The following is a 12,432-nucleotide window of genomic DNA, read 5'->3' on the forward strand; positions in this document are numbered from 1 at the left end:
TTTTCTAAAACCTTTCCAGAGACTATTCCTTGCCCTTGTAGGGGCATCACACGATAGACAGTCTGGTCTCCCTTTTACAGAGGAGACTCAGGTCAGGTAGCTTTCCCAGGAGCTGGAGTGAGAGTGCTCACTAACACCAGGTGTGCAGCTGGTGTGCCAGCAGTGTCTTGGGTTGCACACTCTCGCTTCCTTTCCCTGGTTTTTCTTGTCTCTGCAGAGAATGTTGCCATTCTTCCATGCTTTGTGTGAATACTCACACTGTGCATTCTACCCCGCTCAGTCTTCTCCAGTCCTCCTTCTTGGGATCAGAGGTGGCATAGGTGGTGGAGCCACACTCCCTGTGTCCACAGTCTGTCTCTGTCACTTGTTTACTGTGTAATCCTGGACAGGTTACTGTGCCTCCATTTCCTTCTTGTTAAATTGGGGTGTTGATGATGGTCATAGAATCTACCATTATAAAGATGCTAATGAGGATGGAATGAAGTAATATTTGTAAAGAACAGTGCTTGGCAGAAAATGTAACATCAGTGCCTATTAAATCAACAAAAATACCCACAGCATCCTTTAACATTTTTATTGTGCACTAATTGTTTTCACTCATCCTTTTCTTCTATTGGGCTACAAATTTCATATTTTTATTTATTTACACCCTGGATTCTTTTATAACAAGATTTGAGGTCTTTGCATTTCCAGTGTCAGAAGCAGTGAACACAGACCCTAGATACTGTTGGTGCTCAATAAATGTTGAGATGAATGCTGCCATTATTTCAGAACTCGTTCATCATTGTGGCTCTCATTCAGGGATGAGCAGGGAGAGGATTGCAGCCATTAGTCACTGATTCACTGTATAGAATGAACAGATCCAATCTATAAATGACTTACATTCTATAACAAGACCCATTGACAATCTCTTTGCTTTCTTTATTTTACAAAATAGTAAATGAAGTAGGGAAGTTATAACAATTTAATTGCAGTTATAGCCTACAATTCTGGATTTTGTTTTGTTTTGTTTTTTAAGAAAATAAAATGTAGGATATTTCCTGGAAATGAAGAAACCAGTGTTGAAGAATCAGTTTTAATTGCTTCTGATTTTACATTAAGTATAAAACATAAAAATGATGCAGTTTTTCTTTTCTTTGATGTATGACTGCGCCAGCAAGCTTTTCCCAACCTTTTATAGTGAATTTCATAAAGGAAGCTTCATTTTTGGGAGAGGAGTCCAATGGTGTTATGATGCCCTGTTCCTAAGAAGGCAGGAAATCAGTCAGTATTTAAAAAGGCAGTCATTCTGCTTTGAAATAAGATCTTCTTTTTATAAATTGCATAGTACCAGTGCCTTTTAAATGGAAGATTCTGAATCCTAAGAACGCTGTAAATACCTTTTGATATTAATGTCTTCATGGGGGAAGTTGCTCTGAAGCCCTCTGTCACATTCTCCTATTTCTCTTCTGCCTCTCTGTGTAAGACAAGACATAGTTAGGTTTCGGCAGACATAACAAGTAGGTGATAGCTAGAGATAGAATTTCAAATAATTTATGTTCCATTCCATGCTTTACCGTATTTTGTCGCTGTTATATCTGTCTACAACTTGAATGTCCTTCTCTGAATAATAGCCGCATAATATATTGACGATGATGACTTAAAGCATAACAGCATCTGAAAATAATACACACTAAACCTTGATTTATCTGCTGATGAATGGGCTGCTTAATATAATTATGAGTGGATCTAGAGAGAGATGGTGCTTTCTCTGTTAACTATTTTTCAGTTATTTAATGACCTATTTTGTGACTCAAATGTTTCACTTCCCATTTCCTTTTCCCCCTTTTTCCTTCTTTTTCCAGTGCTTACTATCTTCTTTCTTTCAATTTCCGGTATCATAAGAACAGCTGAGATATAATCCTTGTTTTTTTCTTTTTCAAAATTTTATAGCCCCCTCTGAGTGCTCTGAGAAGGGCTGTTTTGAGTGTGGTAGAGTATGGGTGGATGAGGTACTTAGCTTCTGGAACTCAGAATCTATTGGGACCTGCTACCGTTTTCTATAGTTGGATTTTCTGGGGGCTGAGGAAGGCAATTAAGCAAAATCAGGATATGGAAATGAACATCTGTGCTTGATGATTTTTTCCCTCTGTGAAGCTATACTCTATAGCGCCCTAGCTCAGAGGAAAGTTCTTAACCACTGTACATTGGGTAGACAGTGGTTTTCAGGTCCAGTTGCATCTGAGTTCATGGGCTGCATTGAATGTTTATTATTCGTCAGAACTTAACAGCAACCTGTTATTTCTCTCCAGTTTTACTTTTAACCATTAAGAAAATAGATAAGAATATTAAAAAGTCAAAGGTGAACTTTGCTCACTCTCAAACAGTGATTTCAGCTGACTTCTAATGTTTGTTCTCTGATAATCCTGCCCACCTTATAGGCTGATCGGCCTCGCTCCACTTGTTTTATCCTGATGTCTCTGTGTTCTGCCTCTTTGCCTTTCACTGTCTGGAAACTGCCATCTCAGTAACCTAAAAAACAGTAAGTCCAAAGTCTCTTTCTGTCCTCATTTTTCCTTGTTTCTTTGTAGCTGTCATAGCTTTGCTGCTAGTATCTCATTGATACTATTGATGCTCACGCTGTCTTCTAGAAAGTCTGTTCTCTTTTAATGGCACTTTGGAATTTTCTGAGTTCCCTCCTGCATATTTGATAGTCCCTCTTTCATTATCTCACCATTTTCCAAAGCTCAGTCTTTGGCCCTCCGTCAGTTTCTCTCAAGACTTGATCCATGTATTAGTCTGTTTTCATGCTGCTGATAAAGACATAGCCAATACTGGGTAATTTATAAAGAAAAAGAGGTTTAATGGACTCCCAGTTCCACGTGACTGAGGAGGCCTCACAATCATAGTGGAAGGTCAAAGGCATATCTTATGTGGCAGCAGGCAAGAGAGAGAATGAGAGCCAAGTGAAAGGAGAAACCCCTTGTAAAACCATCAGATCTTGTGAGATTTATTCACTACCACGAGGACAGGATGGGGGAAACTGCCCCCAAGATTTGATTATCTTCCACAGAGTCCCTCCCACAACATGTGAGAATTATGGGAGCTGCAATTCACAATGAGATTTGGGTGGGGACACAGCCAAACCATATTAGTCCATGAGTGAACCAACTGTACAAGGTCACATTTCTCCAGGGCAGGCTTGTCCAACCCATGGCCCATGGGCCACATGCAGCCCAGGATGGCTTTGAATGTGGCCCAACACAAATTTGTAAATTTTCTTAAAATGTTATGAGATTTTCTTGCAATTTTTTTTTTCTCATCAGCTATTATTAGTGTTAGTATATTTTATGAGCGGCCCAAGACAATTCTTCTTCTTCCAGTGTGGCCCAGGGAAGCCAAAAGATTGAACACCCCTGCTCTAGGGGTATCTGCTCCCTATACCTTTAGCTCTTTCTCAAGGCAGCAGGAGTTCTGCATCTCTCACTAATGGGGCACTGGTTTGATGGTTCTGATGTGAGTGTACACTCCTGTCTAAAACTGATTCAGTTGTGGCTCACACCTGTAATGCCAACTCCTCTGGAGGCTGAGGTGAGAGGATCGCCTGAGCCCAGGAGTTCATGGCTGCGGTGAGCTGTGATTTTGTCACTGCACTGCAGCCTGGATGAGAGCAAGACCCCATCTCTTGCAAAAACCAAACCTTCAAAACACCCCTGAATTTATCTCCCTTTTGATAAAATGATTCTGGTGAAAATCCCGGTTTTCTCCCCTCTTTCTCTTCCTTTTTCTTCCTGTCTGTTGGTTGAAGTTCTCTGTCTCTGTCTCCCTTCCCACTGTCCCCCCTCCTCCCTGCACCCTTTATTTCTGCATCTCCAGGCTCCATCTTTCTGTCAAATGCCCATCTGTGCCTAGGAGGACAGGTAGAATTCTGGTGGGCGTCAGGGCAGATTGGGGAAAGGCATTCCAGGTGAGTGGGGATAAGCAGAATGGGGAGGCTGTTGTGAGGAGTCAGGGTCAGTCTTGGTTTGAGCCTGTGGGGAGAGTTAGGGTGGGGAAGGATGTGGTTTGAGAAATGTAAGCCTGATACGGGTAGGAAATAAAATAAATCAGAGATTTTCAACAGAGGAAATGTGGTGAAAGTTGTGTTAAAAAGAGATTAGTTGGGCTTTGTAATGTAAATACCAGGGCCCAGGAGAGGTCTAGATGAGCTCTGGAGATAAAGGCTCCGGGGTCCCAGGTCTCAAACCCGGCAAGCGGGGTGGGAGGGGGACTTCTATGAAGAGTGTGTGGGTGGGAAGCTCCTTTGAGGAGAGTCGATGTCAGTTGTAGAAATGTTCATGTTGAGGTGGCAAGAAGACATCTGAAATGAAAGGTCCCTGCATTTGCAGTTAGGAGATGTCACAGAATTTGTATGAGTGCCCAGGGCTGGGGAAAAGGAAATTTGTGAGTCATAATTGCCTTTTCAGTGTTTACTACTTTTTCCATTCCTCATGATTCATTCTTTGGTACTTTACCGCCATCGTGTTATTTATGCTAATAATAAATCTCATTTATCGTGAAGATAGCTTTCTGTTAAGCTGCCATGAAATCTTCAAACTTATTTTTCTCAGTGACAAATGATGATAAGGCTGTGGCATGTCGCAGTTTCATAACTTTGGACAAATTTATCTATTCTGTGAGTTAAGTACATTAAGATGAATGTTTTGAACATTTGACAGGTGCTAATGGTAAGGCAGCATAATCAGTTGTGGGAATATGAAGTTGTGAGTCCTGTAGCAAAAGCTCGGTCCAAGATTTTCCCTGAAGCTGTAAAAGGATACATTATGGTTGTTTTCCTGTGGTCCGATTTTTTAACAGAAGACATAGTGGTCATCATGCTGCCAGAGTAATAATGGATCTTGGCTGTTCTATGTCTTTGTAACACTGCCTCCTTTTGATGGGGTGGGGGGAAGAGTTATAAGGAGTGAGGAAGGACTCAGCTTTGATTGTTACAGAAAACCGCTTTCTTCTACCCTGACGTGCCCAAGCATAGGAGGAGACCAAACCTTTTGCCTTTTGAGGGAGAATGGCTAAAGGGAGCCTCGATGCAGATTCTTTCAGTAGGAGGAATTCTGCTATTGTTGGTGGTGGCCATAGTAGGCTTTGGGTTCAGGCTGCAAGAGGCAGCCCCTCAGCCACCTGCTGTGCAGTGTGTTTACCAGGCAGAGCAGGTCCAGGCTCTTGAAGGCCTATGGGGCAGGGTACTGTCTGGGGCCATCTTTAGTCCAGTGGACCCTTGAGGAGTAAGTGACCCTATGCAGTAGCCCATCTATCTCTAAACAACAGATGCAGTGCTAATGTCGCGAACCCTTGCTCTCCTTAGAAATGGTAAGTGGCATTTACATACTTGGTCTATACTATAATCCAGTTGGCTGCTCTTTGTCAAAATCCATCATCCTGCTTCCCTGCCTTTGCTGGCTATATATAACTAATGCTAATAACAGTAAAACGTGATAAGAATATAGGAAAAATAGTACTATGGGAAGATAAAGGCGTGAATAATCCAGGCTTTTAAGATACAGTCTACTGTGTTACAGAGAGACTGATGCTGAAAGAAGTTAGTGACTAGTGAAGTTCACAGAGCTAAAGAGTTGTAGAACTGAAACAAGAATCTTAAGACGAGATTCCTAGCTGAGGTCTTTTATGAGAGCACATTGCCTCTCAGAATTTATCAATGGAGTTGGAGAAGTGCACAGGGTTGCTGCCTCTGTATCCTGCCCTCTCCATAGACCAGACACACCCCAGAGCATATCCGGGCTGTTAGGCTTTGAAGTGAGTCTTGTGAGTCCTCTCTGCTGATAATAGCTGTCTACTTGGACCTTAATAAGACAGTTCATAAGATGTACTGCGGGCTGCTTCATCATTTCCTGAGCCATATCTGTAGTATCATATGCTTTTCCATTCAAACCTGTTTGTCTCCAGATGTCTTTAGCCACTGCATTAGAACAAACTTTGGAGCATGTATCCATAATATGTGTATATTTGTTAATAAATTATATTCATGTACTAATATGTATTTATATTATATATTTTATGAAGCATAGAAAAAGTTGAAATAAAAAGCCGTTTGATAAAAATAAATATAAGTAGAAGTTATAATATGTTATTTTTGATCATCAGAGGATTGTTTTGTCACTTCATCCCCCCTCCCCAAGGGGACCATGTTTTGTCTTAGAAGAATAAATCCCAAATGTTGTCACGGCTAAATGTTAGGGTCATTTTTCTTTATTCCCATTGGCGTTAGTCATCATCAGATTTAAACTTCTGTTGGTTACCATACTTTTTTTTGTTGTTTGCATGATCCGTATTAGGGTTCTCCAGAGAAACAGGGAGAGGGAGAAAGAGAGAGAAACAGAGGGAGAAAGAAGCGATTGGGATTTAATTTAAGGGATTGGTTCATGTGGTTGTGGGGGCTGGCAAATCTGAAATCTGCAAGGTAGGCTGAAAGCTGGAAATTCATGTAAGAGTTGATGTTGCAGCTTGAGTTTGAAGGCTGGAAACTCAGGCCAATTTTTATCCAGAGCTCTGGAGGCAGAATTTTTTCTCCCTTGGGGGACCTCAGTCTGTGCTCTTAAGCACTTTAACTGATTGTATGGCAGAGGCCTGCTCATATAGTGGAGGGCATTCAGCCTTACTCAAAGTCTGTTGATTTAAATGTCAATCACATCTAAAGAGCACCTTCACTGCAATGTCTCTACTGGTGTTTGATCAAACAATTGGGCACCGTAGCCTAGCCAGGTTGACACATAAAATTAACTGTCCTGCATTCCTGTCATCATTTTTTAGCTGGGACTTTTGTGGTGTCCTCCTAGCTTATATTCCAGCTTTTAATGTCTGCTACTTCCAATCCAGCCCCTGCACAATCAAAAAGACCTTTGAAAGAAAGAGGTTGTTATGGGGGAGTTTGATTCCAGACTGCACACGTAATATTCATTGAAATAATATATTGGTTTAGTGTTTTCCAGAATACAGCTATGATAACATTTAAAGCTCTGTGCAGTCTGACCCCTCTAGCTCTCTAGCCTCAACTCTTGTCATTGCCAGACTTATGTACCCTTTAGCTACCCACCAAGGTACCGTTAGTCTTTCAAATGCACTTACAATTTCCTGCCTCTGTGGCTTTGCTTTGTGAAACAGAACCAGCACTAATTAATATAAGGCACAATATGATAAAATTATTGGAATAAAGAAGGGGCAGTGGCAGAACAGATGTCGATGTGAATAATTCAAGCTTTTCAGATTTGAAAAGACTTTCTTAAGGTGAGCAGAAAGCAAAGGGTGAGATAGCTGGTGTCTTGGGCAGAATTGTGGCCCTGCCAAATTCATATTGAAATGCCAATTCCTAGCACATCAGACTGACCATATTTGGACATAGGGTCATTACAGAAATAATTAGGTTAAAAGGAAATCATTAGGCAGGCCCTTATCCACTATGACTGGTGTCCTTACAAGAAGAGGAAATTTGGACAAGACTCCTAGAGAGGCAAGACCATGTGAAGACAAAGGGAAAAGGTAGCCATCTATAAGCCAAGGAGACAGGGCTCAAAAGGAACCAGCCCTGCCCACACCTTGATCTCAGACTTCCACCCTCCAGAAATGTGAGAAAATAAATGTCTATTGTTTAAGCCACCCAGTCAGTGCCACTTTGTGATGACAACCTTAGCAGACTCATACAGATGGAGAGGAAAGGCGCGTGGGGAGCAGAGCAAGCTAACTTGAGAGGCAGCGCAGGTGCAGAGTGCTGTGCCTGTGGGCCACGCATCTAGGTTACCACTACTAGGTTACAACTGAAGGTTGGCTGAGTTCCAGAATGGAGTGGACATTTGCCTGGTACTTGAGTTAGCCGACCTCTACTGGTGTAGAAAGGGCGTCTGTCATGATTTGTTTGGTCTGAAAATGAGAGAAAGGACCTTCAAGAGAAGGTTTATCAGAAGCAGGACAGAGCTTTGTTTTTTAAAGCTTGGGTCCCTTGTTATTGTGAAGGGAGAATCTCTCCTGCCCTGGAACCACCAAGACTCAGGTGATTATTGAAGACTCAGAAGGTAGAGAGAAGGATGCGTGGGAGAGCTGCTGTTGCTGCTTTCATTTTGTGTTATTTTGCTAGACATGCGGGGGTCATAGCAACCTTCTGTTATCCTTGTTAGCTTGGGTTGACTGAAGTGCCAGCATTTCTCTTAGTTTTTGTCTTTTGTTAAAAAGAATATTTTTTAGAGCAGTTTAACATTTATAGGAAAATTATAAAGACAGTACAGAAATTCCTATGCACTCCAACCCAGTTTCTTCTATTAGTAACATTTTACATTAGCATGGTTACATTTGTTACAATTAATGGACCAATACTGATATGTTACTAATCCATATTTTATTTAGGTTTCCTTAGTGTTTACCTAATGTCCTTTTTCTGTTCTGGGATCTCACCTATGACACCATATTGCATTTAGTTCTCATGTCTTCTTTGACTTCTTTTGGCTGTGACATTTTTCTCAGGCTTTCCTTGTTTCTGACGACCTTGACAGTTCTGAGGAGTACTTACTGGTGAGGTATTTTGTGGAGTGTCTGTCACTGAGATTTGTCTGATGTTTTTCTTGTGGCTAGATTGGGTTATGGGTCTTTGAGAGAAAACACAGCAGTAAAGTGCCATTTTCTTCACATATAAGGATACATACACCCTATCAACATGACTAATCACTGTTGATGTTGACCTTGATCAGATAGTGTTCATTAGGTTTATCTACTGTAAAGTCACTATTTTTATCCCCGTTCCATACTTTACTGTTTGAAACAAAGTCACCACCCACGGTGCACACTTAAGGAGTGGGGACCCTTAGCTTTTTAAACACACAAAAAATGTGCAGCAGCTTTTGAAGGGCAGGTGTGAGTGATGATGTTGCTGAATTGTGGGGAGTAGGGAAAAAGAAAAACCCATGCTTTTGTGGTTTATGAATGTTTTGTTTAAAAAAAGTCCCAAAATATTGCTGTGAGAAGTAAGAAAAATGTCAGTTGGAATTTTGTAATTTGTGGAATAAAAATTTATTTTAACCTTGGGCCTAGACCTACTTTGTTGGTGGTTTAATTAAGGCAATCAGTTCTTACCTCTACCACTAGGACTCCTGTGCTGTTGTTGCAGCCAGAGAAGGGAAGATTAAAATTGTCTTTTATTATTGAGAGATTATAGAACATGGTTTTCTTAAAAGCAGTGCCTTTCAGTTGCGTTTACTGGATAGTCACAGTCTCTGTGAGTTTTTCACAGCCTCACAGCCTGACCTGGCTGAGTGAGCCATGGGGCACTTTTCCTAGTTACCTGTTCTATTATTGGTAGAGGATTTCATTACCTCCCTCTAGTGGTCAGTTTTATAATATCAGATTCTACTTGGATTAATTCAGCAGTGGAAAAATCCAATTTGTGGCCATCTTTATGATAATTTTCTTGAATATTTTAATATAAATGCTAAAATAAATAGTGGTTGAATTTTAGCTATGTCTTTTGGTATTAGAACTAATTTTAAAATGAGGCAATGTTGTAAGGCGGTAATTATAACTTGATGAAAAGCTGTAGTGATGAAGGTAATATTTACTTACCTACTATTATACTAAGCAGTATTTAGTATACTAAAGGTTTACCTACCTACTATTAGACTAAGAACCTCAGTGGACATTTGGTTTTTAATCAGGAATTGAATTTGGCTTCTTGCAAGTGTTTTATCAGTGCTGTAGGAGCAAGTGCTTATTCTAGATAAACTTGAAAGCTGCAAAGCTTTATGAGGCTAGGAGTGAGGGAGGCCTCTGAGCATTGTTTGTCATTTCTTCACAGATAAAATTTTATCTCCAGTGCAGGAAATAGCCTTCTTTTAGAGATTTACATCAGCATTTATTATTTTACCATGGCTTTAAATATGCAGCTTTTTTTTTTTTCTTTTTTTCCCAGGATGCTATCTCTGGATATTCTTAGAAAGTTAAAATAATTTACTAGAACTACAGACTGGCTTTGTACATTTCCTGATGGAAATACTGGGTGATGCAGGATTTGATTATGCAGGCATTCATCCTTTGAATGAGTTCTAGTGTTTGTGCCCAGACTGGGAGTTTTGTTTCATGGAGATTCAAAAGGATGACATCCCAGGAAAGGTAACTGAATCCATGTGAAGTCTGTGAGTCCCTCTAGTCATCTTCCTCCTCATCAGGACGAAAATTGGACTTAAGAGGCAGCGATCCACTAAGCACTGCTTCTGCTCAGAAATAATAAGGAAGGAATTCATACAGAGAACTCGTATGAAGCCAGTAGTTTGTGTCTACTTGTGATCCTCTTGCTGTGTGTGATACCATATAGAAATCGTAAAGAAATGGCTATATCTTTGCTTTTATGACTAGAAATAGCACATTAAATGATGTGGTCTGTCTGTTGCCACTCACCCAGCTCCATCTGATCCACTGGAACTCCACTCTGTTTGGCAGCATTGATGAGGCTGTGGGGAAGCCGCACGGGATCGCCATCATTGCTCTGTTTGTTCAGGTAAACTCTCTGCTGTGATTATCGTATTGTTTAGAGATGCTAATTTCCAAATCATTTTGTAAAATACTTTTTATTCTCAATTTTATTGCTTAGAGATGAAATTACACACATACAGAGAACACTTGATAAAAATAGAAAACTTGGTCCTTGTGGTCCGTCAGAATTCAGCCATATTCGTTGGTAGAAAATAGTTCCATTATTTAAAGTCAGAAATTTTCTTCAGAGAAACGTTCAGGATCTTTGGAGAAATGATTGAGAAAATGACTCCTGAAGGTAGATTTTATTTTATGAAAAAGGTTTTCAGAAAATGTCTTTAGACCCTGGTTTACACAAAAATCTACAAAAAAAAAAAAAAAAAAAGAAAAAAAAAAGAATTATGTAGTAGATTACTTTAGCCCTTCTTTGTTAACAATTTTCACTCTGAGATTACTTGAAATACCTTTGCAGATATAGTCAATATAACATTTAGATTTGAGCACTGTGGTAGGCAAAGGATAGTATATAAATTTACCCAAACATATGAAATCAGATCTTGTGCTTTCAGAGGTGAAAACTTAATTCAGTTTTTAAGGTGACTCTTCTAAATTTTGTCTTATTACCTATTTGACATCGTAAAAAATTTAGAGGTGAAAGACTACCTGGAAATTTTAGCTTTAAAGCTGCCATTAGGACCAGAAACCAGAGTTCCCACTCTGCGTGGCTCTGGGCTGCCTGTTGGATAACCTGGGATTAGAGCATGTTAGCACAGTGTTCTTCAAAAACTTAATTTTCCAAAGAGAGTTCGATAATGGGCCCTTTTAAACTTGTTTTTTTATGGCATATATATCACAAATTAATTGCAATAATTTTTAATACATATCTCCTAGATGTTTCTTTATTGATGTTTGAAAGTAGCCATCAGTTTAGGCTCTTAATATTTTAAAATCAGCATCTTGCAAATATGACACATTATAGAAATTTAGAGGAAATCCTTACATTTTTCAGTGAGTCCTCTTACTATTTATTTCACAGCTTTGTCACAGGTGGGGACCTACATTCCTTGTGTTTTATAACTGCATTATATAACTAGAAAGAAATCACAAAATATTACTGAAAAAAATTTTTTCATTATAGAAATATATTTTGATAATTTTTAGTATATTGAAGTAATAATTATGAAAGACTACTCTTATAACCCAGAAAAGTTAATAAAGTATCCAAATCTGAGAAATTGAGACAGTAGAAGGTACTAAAAGTGAGAATAAAAAATAGTAAAATAAAAATAAGAATGCAAATAACCATATAGTCATATATAGAAGGGAAAGGAACACGTCAGTTTCATCTTTGGAATTGGCACTCAAATACTTGTGGATGGAATTAGGTGTGATAACTTAGTATTTTCACTTCCTGATTCTTACTACGTAACAGGTGACCTGGATTTGTAGAGCTTCGGACTGAACCCAGCCCCTTAGAACTAATGCGAGTATTTCCAAGAACAAGCTGCATTATTGCAGGCAAGAGAAAGCCTGGAGAGCAAGCACACTTTTTCTAACTTTTCATAAGTTTCTGTGAGGAAAAATTCAGGTTATCTGTGTGCAAATTCTCAGGAGAGAGTAAAACTGCAGAACTGAGAGCAAAATTTCAGGAAGGAGAGAAGGAGAGGGGAAGGGAAGGATGGGCTGAAATCCATCTGGGGAGTCTGGCCCTCGGGCTGGAGGAAAGAAATTCGGTGGGAGGGAAGTCGGAGGCATTGAGTAGACTTTCCTTCCAAGAAGTTTGGCCAAAGGAAGGAAGGAAGGACAGATGGGGCAATAACTAGCGATGATGTCCGGTGAATCTTTTGAGATTTGAGATCTGCCTGTAGTTTTTGTTTTTCCCTGAGCAATAAGATCTATTGCAGAGATAGAGATTAAAAATACTGGAAA

The 12,432-nt window shown here is 39.7% G+C and overlaps 1 protein-coding gene across 1 annotated transcript in view; it reads left to right on the forward strand.

The window, feature by feature from the left end:
* Positions 1–12,432, forward strand: part of LOC105482236 (carbonic anhydrase 8) — a 99,441-nt gene that overhangs the window by 39,468 nt on the left and 47,541 nt on the right. Inside the window, exon 4 of the mRNA XM_011742264.2 lies at positions 10,433–10,528. Coding sequence (XP_011740566.1) covers positions 10,433–10,528 — 96 coding nt within the window. The remainder of the gene's footprint in view (positions 1–10,432; positions 10,529–12,432) is intronic.

This window comes from Macaca nemestrina, chromosome 8 (genome assembly GCF_043159975.1).
Source record: "Macaca nemestrina isolate mMacNem1 chromosome 8, mMacNem.hap1, whole genome shotgun sequence".
Lineage (NCBI taxonomy): Eukaryota > Metazoa > Chordata > Mammalia > Primates > Cercopithecidae > Macaca > Macaca nemestrina.